The 20,426-nt window shown below is 35.1% G+C and overlaps 1 protein-coding gene across 6 annotated transcripts in view; it reads right to left on the bottom strand.

Annotated features, from left to right (window-relative positions):
- Nucleotides 1–20,426, bottom strand: part of GRM5 (glutamate metabotropic receptor 5) — a 573,536-nt gene that overhangs the window by 546,454 nt on the left and 6,656 nt on the right. For all 6 annotated transcript variants that reach the window (XM_017948834.3, XM_017948839.3, XM_017948836.2 and 3 more), the window contains one exon: nucleotides 9,589–10,449. In XM_017948834.3, coding sequence (XP_017804323.1) covers nucleotides 9,589–10,249 — 661 coding nt within the window. In that variant the 5' untranslated portion in view covers nucleotides 10,250–10,449. The remainder of the gene's footprint in view (nucleotides 1–9,588; nucleotides 10,450–20,426) is intronic.

Below are 20,426 nucleotides of genomic sequence, written 5' to 3'. Positions count from 1 at the left end.
TGAAATAAAAATATCTGCCCTATAAGATAGTTGTTCAATGCTTCTATCATTTCCTACCATGGCTGCCATGAAGTTTTTGCTTGTTTTAAATAAGACCTAAAACCCATCACTCCATAAAATATAAACTAAATGACATTGTCACAGAAGAATAAATTCGTGTGTATCGGTTACATTTCTCTAGAAAAGTATTTACAAACATCGTGAAAAATATAAGTAGAGTAAGTTACTTTTAAATTTTATATTTTTAGCTGCAAGACATAGAAGAAATATCTTTTAAATGGTAACACACAGGCTATTTATGGTTATGTGTAACTAAAGTGAAATTTACAAAATATCTAACCTATGATGTAATACATGTTAATATTTATATTTTACTCTAGTCTATTTTAATGTATTCTATATTAAATTCTGATTTCAACCCTCTAAATTGGTTTTACAAATAACTTATAAGTTATGATCCACTATTTGAAAAAAAAGAAAATAACACGGACTAGATAATCTCTTTCTTTAGAATCTCTTTTGTGTGTGTGTGTGTGTGTGTGTATGAAAATCAATGTGTAAATGTAACATTGGGCTGAAATCACTTTACAAAGTTCCCTAAAATAAATGTATTTGACTATTACACCTCTTGCCAAAACATCTCCTCAATTCAACATTTGAATGTTTGATAAATCTTTCTGGAGTATTTGCAAATGTGCCAAAATGAGATTTCGTAACCCACAGCCCTGATGAATTCCAAATAATTGTCTTTCATATATAAGGCTACATCATTTAACAATATATCATCCTGCTCTTAAAAAATTATATACCATATTGCTTCCTGCTATTATCAGCATCTGAAGGACAGAGTGTGGAGCCTGTGATGGAGATGTAAATAGAAACAACCAAGCACATTCTGTGTTTATCATCAGACTCACAAAGAGGTCTTTTATGAGGTCAACTTGTTGCCACAGGCCTCCTCCTTAATTTGTTTTCTTTTCACTATAATTAACCCATTCCATGGGAACAAGGAAAGGTGCTGCTTTGAAAGCTAGATAAAAAGACACAAAAATATGCTCAAAAGATACTCTCAGTGGGGAAACAATTAGGGTTTTTTGTTGTTGTTGTTTCCCAGGGAAGGAAAAAGAACCAGGCGATGTCCATTCTGCTTTTCCTTGGAGCCACACCTACTCCAATGTAAAGGAATGAGATTTAGATTTGTTTCAAAAGAGTTGGCCTTGGGTCCAAATCTTTGTTCTGCCACTAACTTTAGCTGCAGAAAAAAATCACTCTTTCCTTGTCCATTCTACTAAAATGGCTACTTTATCAGACTGTGTTATGAAATAAATGAACAAACTAACCAAATTTAAAGTATAGTATATGTGGTCAGGCATGGTGGCTCACACCTGTAATCCCAGCACTTTGGAAGGCCAAGGCAGGCAGATCACGAGGTCAGGAGATCAAGAACACCCTGGCTAACATGGTGAAACCCCCTCTCTACTAAAACTACAAAAAATTAGCTGGGCATGGTGGCATGCACCTGTAATCCCAGCTACTCAGGAGGCTGAGGCAGGAGAATTGCTTGAACCTCGGAGGCGGAGGTTGCAGTGAGCCGAGATCATGCCACTGCACTCCAGCCTGGGCAATAAAGTGAGACTCCATCTCAGAAAAGGAAAAGGAAAAGGAAAAGGAAAAGAGAAAAAAGAGAAGAGAAGAGAAGAAAATATATAGTGATTATGTTTCAATTCACAGAGTAATAAGATCTCAATGGCATTTGATTGTCAACATTGGGAATTATCAAAAGAACAAACAGTCCAATATCGTTCTTTCCTCAACTGAGGTTTAAGTCTATTTTTCCAGAGTCCTCCAAGTGATTGTCCATTCCAGGTTTGTGCACAAGGAGTTACAGAGATCTAACTCACTACCTCCTAAGAGAGGCAATTCCTTTATTGAACAGTTCTGCTAATATTAATTTTTTAATTAAACCATACTTTGTTACTCTTGTATTTTAGTAATTAGCTGTCTCTGTTAACTGCTGCCCATACAGAGTGAAGCTAGCTGTTTTCCACCTGAATTTACAAATATCTAAATAATCAAAATATGTAAATATACCAGATACCTAAAGGTAGCAGTCAGGGCCTTGCCATGCCTTGTCTTCTCTCTACTAAATTTATTCTCTGAGGATATAATTTCAAATTGCATAACCATTTGGGCTACTCTCCTTTGAACAGGCCCTGCTTGGTTGCATTTGATACTGGTCTTGCTCTGTCACCCAGGCTGAGTACAGTGGTGCAAACTTGGTTCACTTTAGCCTCAACCTCTTGTCCTCAAGTGATCCTCCTGCCAGTCTCCCAAGTAACTGGGACTACAGGTGCACACAACCATGCCTAGCTAATTTTTCTTTTCTTTTTTCTTTTTCTTTTTCTTTTTTTTTTACCTTTTGTAGAGATAGAGCCTTATTATGTTGCCCACCCTATGTCCAACATTTAATGTAGCCCAGCTGTAGTCTGCAGGAATTTGAGCATAGCAAGTCACAGAAGCTTAGTCTTAGAAGAAATCTGTAAGAACATCCTTTGTAGTGCCTTTCTGTATTAAAAAAAATGATGCAAGGAGTTGAAGTGACTTTCTTGGAGTCACAGAGTAAAATCCTTAGTTCTCATGTCAGTTATCTTACTTTTAGCACAGTTAGTCATTTTATTTTTCCAACTCCAAGATAGTATTAATGTATTCTTCATATTTTATATACTCACTATGAAATTAACAGGATAATGACAAGACTTACAGAAGAGCCTGCAAAAACAAAAACAAAAAACAAAACAAAAACCTTCTAGTTTAAAGGAGATGAGGAAAAATGATAAATAAGAAAGAAAGACAATGTCAGTTGTGGTAGCTCACACCTGTAATCCCAGAACTTTGGGAGGCCAAGGCAGGTGGGAGTTTGAGACCAGCCTGGGAAACACAGTAAGGCCTCATCTCTACAAAAAATTAAAAATTAAAAATTATTCACACGTGGTCACATGTTCTTGTAGTCCCAGATACTTGGGAGGCTGAACCAGGAGAATCGTTTGAGACCAAGAGGTTGAGACTGCAATGAGCTATGACCATGCCACTCTTCTTCCGCCTGGGCAATAGAGAGAGAGACCCTCTCTCAAACAAAAAAAAAAAGAGAGAGAGAAAGGGAGAGAGACAAAGAAAAGGGAAGGAGGGTAGGAAGGTAAGAAGTTATAAAGGAAGGAAGGAATGAAAGAAAAGGAGGAGGGAAGGAAGAAAAAAAATTCTCAAGATACTCCCTCTAGAGTTTTGAGGATCTCTATTCTTGCTTTCTCTTGTATGCTTGTTTGGGTTTTGTTGGGCAGAATTTACTGTGCATAATTTGCTTTTCATTCTGTGTTTTATGTGTTTCAAGCTGTACATTGGAACATAAACATCACACAGCATGCCCTCTCATTCCCCAGCTTTCCTTATGCAGAAGTGACTTCAACAGAAGTGGCTGAACACTATCAACCTGGAAGCTAAAAGGTTTTAATGGCATCTGGAATAAGAGTGACCAAGGGAAAACATGCATTTGTATGCAGCTGCCATCCATAAGATGGGTAAATAGTGAATAACTGACAGGCTACATACTAAGATATGATCTTCACATTTAGGTAAGCATCTGATTATTTAGAACTGTAGAAGTGTCCACATTTGCAAATCACCAGAGATATTTACGCATTATGGGGGAGCAGTGCAGTGAAATCCGCTAACAAAATTCCTTTTAACTCAGCTTATTCATCCTGGACATGGAGTATCTGTGAGAGTTTTCTAGTATTTTCAGCAATTGATGATAACAATGGTGCCTAAGAGAGAGGAAGGTTGATGCTATCCCAGGAATTAGTCTCTTATCGGTGAGCCAGAGTCCAAGCCAGAAATTGTATCATCAGAAATGAATCTCAATATAAACACTGCCCAAAACACATGTGGATATGTCAGCAGACTCTATATTTTTCTCTGAAAGAGGCAGTAACTCTCTTAGAAATTACTTACTGAGTCCATAGGCTATTCCTTCTGGAGGGAAGAGGAGGGAGTGCCCCTCTAAACACTCTAAACCAGGGCTATCTGTAATTTTTTCACTGTTAGCAATGAAGTTTCTGACAGTGATATGTGAATATGAAAAATTGCTTCTTTACAATTAGAGTTACCCACTGTGTTTCCCAGATTATGGATCCATGATCCAACTTGCTAAAGAATCCCCCTAAAAGTCTCTGCGTCTTCTAAATTGTATATATTGTTAAGTCAGTGGTAATCAATACAATTATACAATCAATCCATAATTTCAAAGATTTCTGGGGATCTCATGTTTTCAGAAGTTTTGTGGACCAAAGGAAAATCTTTCAGAGTTTCTGCAAACCTTCAATATGACCCAGGAAAAGGAGCATTTCATCTAATTTACAGATCAAGAACAAAGGGAGCATGCTATTTCTTAAGGCTAATTTTTATTTTTATTTTTTGAGACAGAGTTTCACTTTTGTCACCCAGGCTGGAGTATAATGGCACCATCTTGACTCACTGCAACCTCCGCCTCCCAGGTTCAAGCAAATCTCCTGTCAAGGCTAATTTTTAGATGAATTACTTCATTTGTGGTCCCTTCTACTATTTCAGATAGTTATTAACACTTTCAGCCAGTGATTTAGAAATATTGGTGCCATTGAGATAAAGGGAGAAGGAATAAAACAATGCAATGGAGAGGTAGAAAAATGGCACACAGGAACTTGCATAATAATCTCCAACAATGTTTTAGAAACCAAGTTCTGGACAGAAATCTTGAGTTCCAAGACACAACTCTGCAACTAATTATCTGACAAGCAAGGTAGAGATATGTGACCTTTCTATCTTAGTTTCCTTAACCGTAAAATACAGAAGATTAAATGCTGGCCTGAGACCTGTCCAGTGTTAACATTCTATGGAATGAACAGTAGTTTATGTGTCTTTATTATTACCATGATCATCCCAAAATTTGTTTTAACTCTCAGCACTATTCAACTCCTGGAGAAACAAAATAAAGTCCTTTAAAAAATTATTCAGTAGCTTCCACAGTGGCATTTATTATTTTTCCCAGCTAAATTGTTGTCTTGATATAATGATAATTAGTAGAAATGCTGAGATGGGAAAAGTGAACTCCCACTTTTTAGAAGTCAAACAAACATATAGACTATGAATCACACTGAAGTTTCTTCAATCAAAGCTGGATTGTTATCACATTTTTAAGTAAATAATTGATGGGAAGTCATATCATAACCTGAAACTGCAATTTCTAGGTTAACCTGAAGACAATATTTTTAATAATGTATGCCACCAGTGAAATTTATTGGTACATTTTTCTCCCCAGAACATCACTGATATTTTTTTTTGCTGTAATAAATTAGCATTCCTGTCATTAGACAGAAATAATAACTTCAAGAACCAGTGAAAACAAAAAATGAGGTGTAGCATGAACAGGATTTTACAATTAATCAAGGGAGTCATTTTGACACCTCATTTTTATAAAGAAGCAAAACTAAAAACTTACAAGTGCCTGCTATTTATCCACATACTATATATTCATAAATAGTGAGCTATGTACTTTTCTAACACAAATTTTTCTATTCAGCAAATAGTCTTTGAGCACCTATTATATGATGGGCATTCTAATAGGCCCTGTGGATATACTGTAGATTTTCAAAGAAAGTCAGGAAAACTAGTGAAGTGTGAAATCTTGTCCATCACCCAGAAAGTACAATATAATTTTTTTTTGTATAAAACGCAATGCAATAATTACTTTTCTCAATAATGTTGAACTAGACTAAGGTAAAAAATATAATAATGAAATATATTCAAGTGCTTAACTATTTAAAACATTCAGACTTTAAGGGAACTATCACATCTCTAGCCACAGAAGTATGGGCAAAGCATTTTAAATATTCCTTCTTTCCCGCAGCATATATTATGTTTTATTTCATATTCAAATTTCAAGAATATTAATACATGGTAATTTATTTCATTTTGCTTTTGAAGTTTAAGCAGTAGCATCTTATTTGGGAGGAGGGAAGTTAGAGACTAAAGTGAGAGGGATGAATATGTTTATACTGAACTCCATCCTGAAGGCATTTTTTATTGCTCACAATAATAGTCAGCTGGGTAATGTTGAGGGTTTCAGCTGGGCTCAATTATGTGATTGCAATTAGCTGTGGGTTGGGAAGGCAATTTTGTTGATCTGCATTGCATGCTCTCACATGTTTGAGGTCAACTGGTCTAAGATGCACTCATTTGGAAAACCTGGGTGCTCTCATACTTCACAGAGTGATGATAGGGTTCCAACACAAACTAGGAAGAAAGTTCTCACGTCAACCAAGCACTATTGGTCAAAGTAGTCAGAAGGCCAGTGCTACATGAAAGTAAAAGGGAATTATCGAGTCAAAAGCAAATGATGTGAATACAGAGGAACCATTAGTGGAAGTCATCAATGCAATCTGCCACACTGCTAAACAAGCAAGCACCATCAATCCTGTGTCATCATGGACACATGTACCAAGGTTTGCAAAAGTACTAAGGCGAAGGACCCTTCACATTTCCTTAGTGCAGAGAAAGTGATTTTACCTTTGTTCTGAGTCATCGCATATTCCTTTCCTCTTCCAAGCTGAAGAGCTAGTTTGATCTACTCTTTAAAAATACTTTCTTTTTTTTCTTCTTCTGCTTTATACTATGAATCTCTTTGCCTAGAAGTTCTAGGCATAATTTCTGCGTAATAAAACAAATAAATACCCAGTCACACGGCCTACGAAAGCCATAAATCACAGGAAATAGCAAGTGTAAGAGATTAACATTGAAACTGAAACCGAGTTTTCCTTGTACACTCCTCTGGAATTCTGTGATGATATACACTTTCTTGAAGGAATATCTTGTGGTACCTGTGACACAGTATGGTTAGGTTTAAGTATAAAATACATAGGCAATTAGGAGAAAAAATGTTTTTTGAAAGTAGGACCATATCTTTTCATAGACCTTAATGGTTCATGTGAAAGCATTTGGAAATTTCCATACTCTTCAAGAAAGAGAATATTAATGGAACAAAGGAGAATAATTATAAGAACATGAAGATAAATTATCAGGTACTGGGATTAATTCTCCTAATGCTAGAGAAAATCACCTCAACCCAGTGAGAGAAAGAGACTGGATGATAACTGACACTATCATTTCATGGAAGATCCCACACCAAGACTTTCTGAAAAACCAAGTGGCAAAAAAAACAAGCATGGCCTTGGAGAGTTCCCACAGCACCCAACAAAGCTGTATCCTGTTTGACTCTCATTTTTCTGATCCTGGAGGTGAGCTTCACCTTGTGAAAATTCCTACCATGCCATTCTTATACTGATAAATCATAAGCCTTAACGCTACATCACCTCATTATCCACATACTTGCTTGGGATAAAAGCAAGATAAATATTTCTTGACACAACCACATAAACAGTAAGCAAAGCAGAACTTCTTCCAACCTTTGAATGTCCAATTCCAAGGTCTGTTCTCTCCTGAATCCTGGTGGTACAACCTAAATATTTTGCCTTAATTTGGCATTGCAATTTCTACTGTCTTTTGTTTGCCCACAAATAGAATGTTTTCATGTGATAGTTATATTTCAGTAGGTAAATTATGTATTCAATATAGAGCTTAAAGTGTATGTATATAAAAATTATGCATAAAATATTCCACCTCATTTCTTAACTTAGATTTCTTCTCAGAAGCAGCAACTCTTAGTAGTTTTGCTCTTCTCTGAGAACAATTCTATGAATATCCAATCAATTTGTTTGCATAAGAAACTCTTTCAGAAAAAATAAAATGTAATATATACAGAAATGCACCTTGTTTTTTTCACCTAAGATGATCTTGGAAATTGTAATCATTACCTAATAGAGTATCTCATTTATTTATTAGCTATGTGATAATGCATTGTTTGAATGCATCATAACTTATTTTAGTAGGTTATTAGATTGCTATTGGGGTAAATTCAGGATAAAACAACAGTTTAACTAGTAAAAGCCAAGGGTCATGGCTAAGAGTTTCCCTTGGAGCACAACTGAATTAGCATTTGCCACACCATGACCAAACCCTGCTTTTCTGAAGCTAGAAGGGAGTCCCTAATAAAATGTATGATTTATTTGAGGCAAACCAAAACATACCTTTATAATTGGCCCTTTCAAACATTTTTACTTTCTCACCTATTCATATTTTCTTATGCTGTTCACTGAAAGCCATCCCTGCTAATTTTCACCAATTGTCAGTATTATTATTGTTAAATTTCAACTGTCAAATTCCATTTCCTTCTGTAAGATTCCCACCATGACCCCCATAACCACCGAGCGGGAGGTGATTTTTTTCCCCATCAATTTCCTTTAGAGTCAGATTTGTAACATTGTGTCATCTTGAATTATGATTATATAAGTATTTGTGCATACTTACATTTGCCAGATTGAAATCCCATTGAAGTCTGTGATATACGAAACAAAGGGCTATCCTTCACAGGCCTGTCTTGCATATATATTTGTGCATAATATGTGTTGCATAAATATATTCCTAACCTCTGAAGTGGAGTTAGTAACTTAATTCCACATTTTACTGGACTGAAATGTTTGGACTATATTAATATGTTAATGCAGAATTTTAAAAATCTCAACAAATACAATAATTCGATGATTTATAAAAAGTATTTCGTATCTTCTTCAGTACTCTATAGTGTTAATATATACATTTTGTTATTCTAGAAGAAGAGCTGCATAACAAGTACGTCTCCCCGTTTGGGTCACAAACTCTGGAGGTCAAAACAAATTTTTTCCAAACAGCCTTGGTCAAGAACTAACAAATAATGTATACAAATGATTTTTAAAACACCATAAAAAGCAAAGGGCTACTTATTATTCACTGTTATAAAGCATCAGTCAGATTTTTCTTTCCTCACTATTCTTGGAGCATCAAGAAGCAATACATTTTAAAGCAAACATGTTGAATTATTTAAAATTATACTTCTCAAATATGTTCTACACAAAGATAAAATTAATTTATCTCCATTTTGGATTTGACCATGAATTCTTCTGAAAAAATAGCTGTAAGACTAAACTTTTTGGTAATTCTCTATAACAACATACCTAGGTTAGAGCTGGCTACTACCTTCAGTGCAATGTATATTTATGTGTACCTTGCTTTAACTATTAGAAACAATAGGAACCTAGAACAATCTTGAAATGACAAAAATATGAGATGTACAATGAAGATATAGAGACTTAAAAACCTCTAGTAATGAATATAGAAAGATCATTATATCAGAAGTATAATACAGCATCAGTATAGCAGAAGGAAATAATGTAATTCACAATTAAAACAAAATTATATTTAACCAAATATCGGCCACATACACCCTCTTGTAGTTTAAGTCTATGTCTCTCTAGATATATGTCATCCAGTCTGTTCTTATAGTACTGTTATAACTGGGACAATTCAAAATATCCAAAATAATTAGGAATAGTTTAGTCTTCCCAAACTTGAAATTTTAACCGTTGAGTGTATAATAATAGATACTCGATGTATGCAAAGAAAACTTACCTTCTGTGTGCACAGCTGATACATAGGTCCAGTTGTACCTCTTCACTATGTCCACCATGGCCCTTGCCTGTTGAGCATCTGAAGGCACAACCCTCATGAAATATTTGAACAGAGTCTTGTCACTCAGATCCATGCTGGTTGCCGAATAAGCAATCTGAGGTATGTTGAAAAGCTGGAGCAAGTTCTGGACCTGAATGGCTACAGAACTGGAGCCAGGCCCAATGACCCCTACTATGGGCTTCTTGGAGCGGAAGGAAGAGGAGGAACCATCTACACAGCGTACCAAGCCCTCTTCCTCTTCTGAAGAAATGAGGGAATCTCTTATGAACTCAATGCTCTGCTCTAGGGCCACAGCCGAATGCCAGCAGGAATCCCTTATCTCACAGCCCAGTGTGATGTTGGGCAAGAGCGTAGGGTCTGAATTGATCCTTTCCAGGGTATGTAGCATGGCCTCCACTCTCTGAATGCCATACTGTTCACGGACCGCCCCACACTTCCTCTCATGGACTTTGTCCACAGTAGGCTGGTGATGAACAGAAAAGAGAGCTCCAATAATGATGTCACCTGGCATGTGAGCCACCACCCTCCTCTCACTGGACTGTGCACTCCCACGGACATCTTCTTTCAAAAGTAAGACTGACAGGATCAACAGAAGGACCATTTTAGGGAAGGAGTTCAAGCTAATAAAGATAGCATGGTGGGGAAAATTCAGGAGTGTTCTGATAGATATGAACAAGCGATGTCCTATGTTGAGTCGCAAATCAAGAAATTAGCCAACAATTCACATATATTCTCTATAGGACCATTGTGTCCCCATGTACCATTCAGTTAGATGATCCATGTGGTCACGATCTTCTAAACCTGAAAAAAAAAAAAAAATAACATGCGTCTTTAACAAACATAAGTGCAACTAGTTTGAGGAAGTTCCATAATACATGTTAGCAGAAAAAACATTTTGATGATGCAGATAACAAAGAAAAAATAATTCAAAAATGTTTCTGACTTTCCTTTGTCTGCTTCCTTTATGATTTGATGAAGCAGCTGATGTAGCTTCTTGACCCTGCCTTGCTTAGAGTAATAGTCTTTATTTGTTCACCTGCAATACACAAAACCAAACCTTGTGTGTCGCAGTCAGAACTGTACTGTACTCTCAGGCAGAGATGACAGAGCATTCTAGAAGCAAAACTACACCAGGAACAGAAAACTTCAAGAAGTATGCACCCCAAAATATTAAACATTGGTGATCTCTCGGTAATGAAAGTGTGGCTAACTGTTGGTAAATTTGCATTATGCTTTCTTTTCTTTTGAAATATTTAGCATTGAGCATGTAATTAATTATGCAATTACAAAAATAAAATTATCTTTTCAAAAATACCCCACATAATCTCTCTCCAAATGCAATGTCAAACAAGTTGAATAATCTTCCCAGGAATAAATAAGTATTGTGTCTAATTATTGTGGAAGATATAACAAAAACAAATGAAGAAAGGTGGATGTTTCATGTTAAACAAACTGTAGAAGAGAAAGGAAAAGGTTTGGAAATTATAGAGTACAATGTCCCCCAAATAGGCAGCAAGGAAGTGTCAAATTAGCACCAATTTTTAGAGAAAATAATATTCACATTTCAATCCCTGTTCTTCTATTAAGAAGTATTAGTAAACTGTTTAACCTCTCGGGACCAGAATTTGCTCACCTGAAAAATGGGGATACTATGTGCTAGGCTGTCCCCTATGTGAATCAATACAAGATATCAACTAAATAAATGCTTTATAAATTAAACAGGGAAAATATATATATTTTTTTCAAAACGACATCTTTTTGTTATTAAATTTTCAAGGGCATTCTGTGGCTAGGTCGTGAGGACAGAAAATTCTCTGGCAACCTACTTGGTCCTCCAGAGAGACTTCAAAGTAATTACAGAGTCTTGTAATAAAATTCACAGTAATCAGTCCTCTAGCCCTGATCCAGAAAAAGATTCCACATCACTAAGGCTCAAAAGTCTAAAAGGATGTATGTTTGGAACTATTCTGCCAGGTAGAAATTTAGTATAGCTGTGAATGTCATCATCTATTTCAATTTAAATTCCTGGGAAGAAAGAAATTTTGTCCCAAATTTTCTATGGCAAATTCTAGCATAATTTGTAAAAGATAACTGACGAATTAGTGATTTGATAACTTAGGGGAATTGTGTAAGAGACTTACTTTGTTATCAACTTTGCCAGCCAAGGATCTCAAATTATTTTAAAGTGACTATCTTTTTAATCACCGACTTTCAAAAACAGGTGATGTTTCTTCAGGAATGTATGCAAATATCGCACTTTTACAAGAATACTAATGGTTTCAAAGGTCGTCAAATCTACAAAAATTTAAGACCAGACACAAAACAAACATAACTTGAATCATATTTCTAATCCCTCCTACCAGCATTTTCACTATTTCCTTCTACTGTTTCCTATGGCAACAGAGAAAGGCTTCCTCTGTACAGCGACAAAAGCTTAAATTTTTAATATTTCATCAAATAATCAGATGTTGCAGAATAACTAGACATTTGGGAATATATAGAAAAAAATAGTTTTGGTACAAAAGTTGGCATTGTAGACACGGAGGAACAAATGAAGACTAATGTTAGTTTTGTCATTGGCAAGTCATTTGAATACTACCAAATCTTTCTTTCACTTTCCTTAGACCCAAAATCTAAAATAATTATTCTCACGGTCATGTGAATTCTACTGTAGACAAAAAGAAAAATCTGAAGTTAAAGAAAGCACAATTTCTGATTAAATCAGAATGTTAGTGAGTGAACCAATAACAAAACAGGACTCATTTTTTATGTGAAAACATAAAAGTGATATGAGAGACCTAGTGTCCCGTCAGCTCATGTAGCTGAAATATCAATCCCATGCATTTTATTCATTTAAGTTGTTTTATGAAACCCCTACATATTGAGATACAGTATATATATTAAAACACTAAAATATTGCCTTTTGAAGTTATGCGAAATTTGTTACTTATTTCATTTAACAAAAAATTATTAACTATTTAGTGAAAGAGAGTAATGTAAAAAAGAAGTGTAATAATATTCATTGGTAAGTGTCATTATTATCTTTCTTTGAGCACCTAACATGCCTCATCTATTCATTAACTCATTTAACAAATATTTATAGTATGTATATGCTATTATTCTGTCCTGGGAATTGAATATTCAAGAGTAAGCAAAATATACAAGCGCCCTATACTTGTGGGCCTTACATATTGGTATTCTAAAGGGTAACTTTAGCTGAAACCTGATGAATACAAAGAAAAGTAAAGATCAAATGGTATTTCTGTCTTTAGGTCTTTGGGGAATCACCACACTGTCTTCCACAATGATAGAACTAATTTATACTCCCACCGCAGAAATACTATTCAACCCTGCAATCTCATTACTGGGTGTATACCCGAAGGAATATAAATCATTCTATTATAAAGACACATGCACACATATGTTCATTGCAACACTATTCACAATAGCAAAAACATAAAATCAATCTAAATGCCCATCAGTGATAGACTGGATAAAGAAAACGTGGTACATATACACCATGGAATACTATACTGCCATAAAAAATGAGATCATGTTTTCTGCATGGACATGGATGGAGCTGGAGGCCATTAACCTCAGCAAATTAACACAGGGACAGAAAACCAAATACTGCATGTTCTCACACATAAGTCAGAACTGAATGATGAGAACACATGTACACATAGTGGGGAACAACATACTCTGGGGCCTACTGGAGGGTGGGAGGAGAGAGAGGATCAGGAAAAATAACTGGTGGATACTTGACTTCACAACTGGGTGATGAAATAATATGTGCAACAAATCCCCATGACACAAGTTTATCTATGTAACAAACCTGCACATGTACCCCTGAACTTAAAATTAAAGTTAACAAAAGAAAAGATAGTCCCAGCTACTCGGGAACCTGAGGCAGGAGAAAGGTGTGAACCTGGGAGGCGGAGCTTGCAGTGAGCAGAGATCACGCCACTACACTCCAGCCTAGGCGGCAGAGCAAGACTCCATCTCCAAGGAAAAAGAAAAAGAAACAGAAGAATGAAGAAAAGCCAGTCATGTAAAATGCATGACTAGAACATGAAGAACATGGGAGGGATGGTGATACGAGGTGAAGATGGAAAGACAATAAAGGTCCAGGCCATGTAGGATGTTGTAGGCTCTTACAAAAATTTTTTATGTTGGCCAGCCATGGTAGCTCATGCCTGTAATCCCAGCACATTGAGAGGCCGAGGCTGGCAGTTCACTTGAGGTCAGGAGTTCAAGACCAGCCTGACAAACATGGTGAAACCCCGTCTCTACCAAAAATAGAAAAATTAGCTGGATGTGGTGGTACGCACCTGTAATCCCAGCTACTTGGGAGGCTGAGGCGGGAGAATCGCTTGAACCCGAGAGGAGGAGGCTGCAGTGAGCCAAGATGGTGCCACTGCATTCCAGCCTGGGTGAGAGAGTGAGACTCCGTCTCAAGAAAAAAAAAGTAATAATAATGTTACGTACAACAGAAAGTCATTGAGGAGATTTAAGCAAATGACTGGCACAATTTAGTCTTAGAATTATTCTGGCTGCTCATTTTTCTGGATAATCAATTGAAGAAATCTTATAAGGAAAGCTGTAATAATCTAGCGAGAAATGATGGTGACTTCTCTATGACTGGTGACAGTAGATATGAAGAGAAGTGGTCATAGTCAGACATATTTTCCAAGTTGAATCAACAGTACTTGCTGATGGACTAGATGTGAGTAGTAAGGTAGAGAGAGGAATCAGGGTCTACTCCTAGGCTTCTAGTTTGAGAGCCTAGTGCATTTTGACAGCATTAGTAGAGATGGGATAGACTAGTACATAAACAGGTGAGGGGCAGAAGAAAATTAATGATCTTTTGAAAATGCAAAATTTTAGATGCTTTGGAGGTATCCAAGTAAAGATGTCAAACAGGAAAGTGAATATGTAAGGCTGGACTCAGGGGAGAGTTTTGGTTTAGAGATGTAAATTGAGGGTCATCAATATACAAAATATTTAGAATGCATGAAATCACCTGGAGAGGAAGTATAAATATTGCAAAGGTAGAGCTAAAAAGTAAGCTCTGCTGAGGGGCCAGGTTTGAGAAAAGCCAGCTATGAAAAGGAGGCAACCCAAAAAGAAGGTAAAGTGAGAGTATGTGATGTCATAGAGGCCAAAAGAGAATGTTTTAGGTACTTTATTTTTAAAGACATATAAAAGGCTTACATATTTCAGAGAAAAAAATGTATCTGATTCACATGGAAGATACTATATTCCATGTACACGCTATATACCCCGAAGATTTCTGACACAATGACTATGTCTTTGAGAGTGTCTGTAAGTGTGGCAAATGTATACCAATAATCCTTACAACCCTAAAATGTAGGTACAGGCTGAAAACCCCTACATAAAATGCTTAGGACCAATATTCAGATTTCAGAATCTTTCAGATTTTAGAATAGTTACATTATACTTACTTACTGCTTGAGCGTTTTCCAAATCCTAAAATCTGAAACTGGAAATATTCCAATAAGAATTTCCTTTGAGTGTCACACGGGTACTCAAAAATCCAGCAATTTTGAAGCATTTCAGATTTTCAATTTTTGAATTTGGGATGTTTGAACTGAATTATTACCTTCATTTTACAAATGATGTAATGGGTTTTGATAAGTTAAAAACTAGCTGAACACTTACAAAATAATGGAGCTGGAATTTATGCCTATGCCTGTTGATTTATAACACATTGTTTTAACTATTCCTTGCTGCTTCACAGCCCCTTCCTACCAAAAAAAATAAAAGATATTACCAATGTCCATGAAAATGAGAAGGGCCACCCAGACACAATTTGAACATCCCAGAGATATAGAATCTTACAGGAGTTGCCTTTCAAACTACACAGTAAAGAGCATTCCAGGGAAAAGATGATTCAGCACATAGAAACACAGAAGGTGCAGTGTATAGGTTATCTAGTACAAGTATATTTACATTGCCCTGATATCCATCCCAAATTACGGCTCATCAGATTATAAAGCAATTACTGCTTTATACTGCAATTACTGTAGTAATTGCTTTATAATCTGATGAGGCACATAATAGCTATGAACTTAGATACCTGGAATACACTTAAAAAAATTATGACATAGAAATGCGAAAGAACTGTGCTATTACTCAGATTTTATAAGGCTAAATAGAAAGTCATCTTATGTGCAATCAAAATGCAAGAAATTCATGGAGTATAAATTCCAAATAGACCTGAAAGGAATACATCAAATCTATCAGCATTACTCATATGTTTCCTATAAATGTTTATTGAGTAACTATTCTGTACCAACACCCTTCTATGCCCCAGGGACCCAGTTATGGACAAAATAGATATAAATTCAAATCATTATGGAGCCTATACTCTAAGGGATTTTGCCAGGCAACAAACAAAATAAATATGTAAAATATTGTGTGCTACACGGTGGCGAGTGTTTAAAAAGCAAAAAACAAAATGCAGTGAAGCAGTATAGAAAGTGCCAGAGATATATGAAATTTTGAGTAATGTGGCCAAAGAAGCATAAACTGAAAAAAATAACATTTGAGTAAATAGCCAAAAGAATTAAATGAATGAGTCATGCAGATCTCTAGAAAAACAACATTCCAGTTAAAGGATAAAACAAATACAAAGCCTCTAAGACAGACTTCTGTTTAGTGTGCTGAGGAGTAGCAAACAGGCTCGTGTGGCTGTAGAAAAGTTAAAATGCAGAGAAAGGAAGACATGGAAAACAAGAGATAATGTGGTGATGTTGAGCCTATTTGGACTTTAAAAGACTTTGGCTTTAACATTTCATGAGAACGTTTTCCTGGGAGGATTCTAACAGAGGAGGAACACATTCTGCCTAAAATTTTAACAAGAATAAGGGCACAAAAGCAGAAAACGAATAGCAATTAGGAAATTTGCACTAACTTAGGTGAGAGAGATGACAGTGGTTGGATTGAAGATATGGTAAGTGCAAGTCATACTAACTGTAAAATAAGTTATGTATGCACATTTTACAGAGAAAGGAACTGAGGCTCAGAGAGGTACAGAGGCTTGGCCAGGATTCCCAAGCAAGTGAGTAGCAGCAGAGTCAGGAGTCACATTTAGAACGTTTATTGAATTTTATCAGTTTCATGGCATTCAATTACACGTGTGTACCAATATTTAATTATTCCTTATTGTTAGATATTAAGGTTATTTATAGATTTGTCTTAATATCATAATGTTGCATTTTACTTGCTTTTGAAAGTATTTTTGTAGCACAATTATCTAAAGATGGTATTTCTGGCATTAACGTTTCTCATAGTTTACAATTGATGAATGTAAAGTATAAAAGATGATATCAAATTCACTCCCAGATCTGTCTCATTAACATAATCAATTCTGAGAACTATCCAATATTCTTTCTGTGAGGACCTACGCTCTCCTGCTTCTATATAAGTTCCTGGGTAAGGACATTTCTCTTTGTGGTGAGATTTCTCCTGTGCAATCTCACCACAAGATTCATTCATTATTTTAACATGTGCCTAGCAAAAGAAAAGACAAAGAAAAATACCATAATACTTTATTTCCAATGTAAAGACCCTTTTTTCATACTTGATCTCACATCTACCTAAAAATGATACTTCTAGAAATATCTAATAACCCCTATTTCTTATATTAGGAAATAAAGTCTCAAAGAAAAATTATTTTCTTTAGTTTATAGCTTTTAGATGGTAGGGATAATATGTCAGTAGAAATAAAGGGGCAGGTTTATGCTATAGATAATGGGGAGGCATTAATTCTTGTAATGATAAAAAAGCTTTTAAAATGTTATGACCTACAATCTAATAATATGGTGACATTTAATTCACTAAAAGGTGGGTAAATGTATTAATAGTTTGATTATATAGTATATTAGCTCAAGAACTTATTTTCAGAAGTATGCTTTATTGAGTGTTATTTTTCTGGGTCCTTAGCATAGTAAATTAATTACTAGCACATTATAGAAAACAATAGACATATTTTAAATACATATAAAAGTATTTTGCATCAGGTAACCACACACTCTCATGTTATATCCTAAATGAATACAAAAAAGAGATATTGATAGGTAAATTTTGCCATAAATTGCAATCTACACTATAATCAGATTCACAGCTCACATTGTCCTTTATTTTCAACAATCTTCTAAAATACTGACCATCTTTCTGGCACAGATGTCTCTTATATAACTTAATCTCCACACAAGCAAATCACACAGCTCAGGATTCAACACTAAAATGATTTCTTCTGCCTGTTCAGTGGCCTCATCACAAACAGTCAGGGGTGTCAATATTGCAAATGCCATCAATGCATCTGATACATTTTTCTGAAAATAAGTGCATACCATAGATAAGAGATATTCTGAGGTGCAATGATACAGAGAACCCTGTAGTCTAAGCAAAGTTCTATTGTCATTACTATCTCAATCACACATTTGTGACCTTGTAAACAAGAAAATGCAGCATCCACTGTTTAGCCCCACAAAGCATAGGCCACATTTTAACTGAAACCCCCTCAACAAAAAAAAGGGCCATAAAACACTATTGTACAAAGATGAAATCTGTAATTTTATCCATTAATTAAAAAGTTCTGGCAGTAGAAAAAAACTCACTAAATGACTGTAAATCATTTAAACAAGTGGTTTAGTAGTCTATGAAGACCTGGAACAGCCTTCTGCAGCAAAGCAATAAAAATGATGCAATCCACAGTTAACTAGTGTCAATTTAATTATAAAGCAGGGATTTTACACTTTTACCCATTCTGTAGCCTTCAGCTGATTTCTCGTTATGAAGGGTATACCTCTGAAGACTGTAAAGCATTATTCTATATATTACCTATCATCAAATGCTTGAGACTGTGGTTTTACCTTTCTATAACTTGATCTCCACTTATGTATTAATAGATAATATTTATCAAGTGCCTTCTTTCTGCTAAATAATGTATAATAATTATTTGATGTAAGTCTCACAAAAACCCTGTAAGGTAGGTATATTTACTACCTATGTTACTACCTCTAGAAATTGAAGTTTAGAGGTCAAGAATCTTATCCAAAGTATCAAACCTATAATAAATGGCAGAATCAGGACATGAATCCAACTACATTTGGCTCCAAAGCCCATACTTATAAACAAATCATGAGATCTCCCCCAATAAATAAATGAATTGATTATTCAAACCTTATGCATTGGTTGCAAAGCATTTTGGAGATCCTGCTTTCCATTAAATTCTTATATAATGTCCACAAATTCATCAGAAAGCATACAAACAAATCAAGTAAATATTGGAAACTCTGTTTCCTAGCATCATTTAGATAAGAGTTTCTCAACCCGAGCACTATTGACATTTTGGACTGGATAATCTTTTGTTGTGGGTGGATGTTTTTTGTGCACTGTTGGTTGTTTAGCAGCACCCCTGGTTTCTATTCACTAGATGACAATGCCATCCCCTCCCAGCTCTGATAAACAAATATATCCTCAGATATTAGCAAATGTCTCCTGTATGTAAAGTCAGTTCCAGTTGAAAAACACTAATTTACATTAAAGTTATCCTGGCAAGGTTGACGTAATCATGAAAGAAAAGCATAACTAAGAGCCAATCATCAGGACACATCAGTCTTACAAAGCCTCTACCTGAAACTTCCAAATAATGCTAAGGAGAGAAGGTTGAAATAGGCTTCCTTACTCAATGTTTATGTAGTTATTTGTCTGTATTATCTTGTTTAAAAGGTAGAAATTTCAATTTGAGAAAGACAAATTTAAACTGTAAGAGTCAAGGTTTATATTGCCTTACATTAAATATGCATAGTTCTAAGTATCACAAATTACAAGAAATGAATGTGAGGAGAGTATCCTACAATATACTTCCCAAACTCAAAGGCTGCTTTTGATATGAAATGCAAAGTTCATTATAAATTTAACAAGACAATGATAACTTTATAAAGTAATTTACACATTGATTTTTAAAATTTTACTTATTTTTAAACAAATGATATAATAGTGTATTATTTACTTCTATATCTTTGAATAATTCTACATTACTATGCATTTAGACAAATCATTTTTTAAAAAGTATTTTTATCATTCTTCTGTAAAATATAATGACTGTAAGAAGGTTGCATTATTAAAGTGCTCACTATTATCATTGTGATTACAAGTTTTCATTTTCCTCAGAACATTTATACTCAAAATTTTAAAACCCATGACCTGAACCAGAATTATTGTGAACAGCTAATCATTAGAGAGTTTTTCTTGAATCTGATATATTTGCAAGACCAATAAAAATCATATATGCATAAAATATATTTTTGCATATAAGTCTTTCCTTTACACTTCTTCTACAGTCTGACTAAAAAAGGAGATATTTGAGACAGCAATTATGTATCATTTTGATTTCTGATTATCTTCAAGCATTTGCACATTTTCAAATATTCTTGAATATATGAGAAAAATAAATATTTGCACATTCTCTTGTAGAGGAAGGGCTGCCGACTCAAAATTAGTAGAATTCAAAAAAATTGATATATGTGTCTAAGCTGTAGGTCAGTATCATAAAAGTTTGGAAATCAGATGATCCTAGATTTAAATACCTGCTCTGTCACCTTTGTTTGTACCATGGGACATTGGACAAGTTATTTAATCTATTTTAGTATTACATTTTATCATTAAAGTCAAAAAATAAAAATAAAACACAATCCATAGGCTAGTTGAACACTAAATGTAATAACACAGGAAACGCAGAAAACTGG

Source organism: Papio anubis, chromosome 12 (assembly GCF_008728515.1).
Source record: "Papio anubis isolate 15944 chromosome 12, Panubis1.0, whole genome shotgun sequence".
In the NCBI taxonomy this organism is placed as follows: Eukaryota; Metazoa; Chordata; class Mammalia; order Primates; family Cercopithecidae; genus Papio; species Papio anubis.
This window is presented reverse-complemented; position numbering and strand designations above follow the sequence as displayed.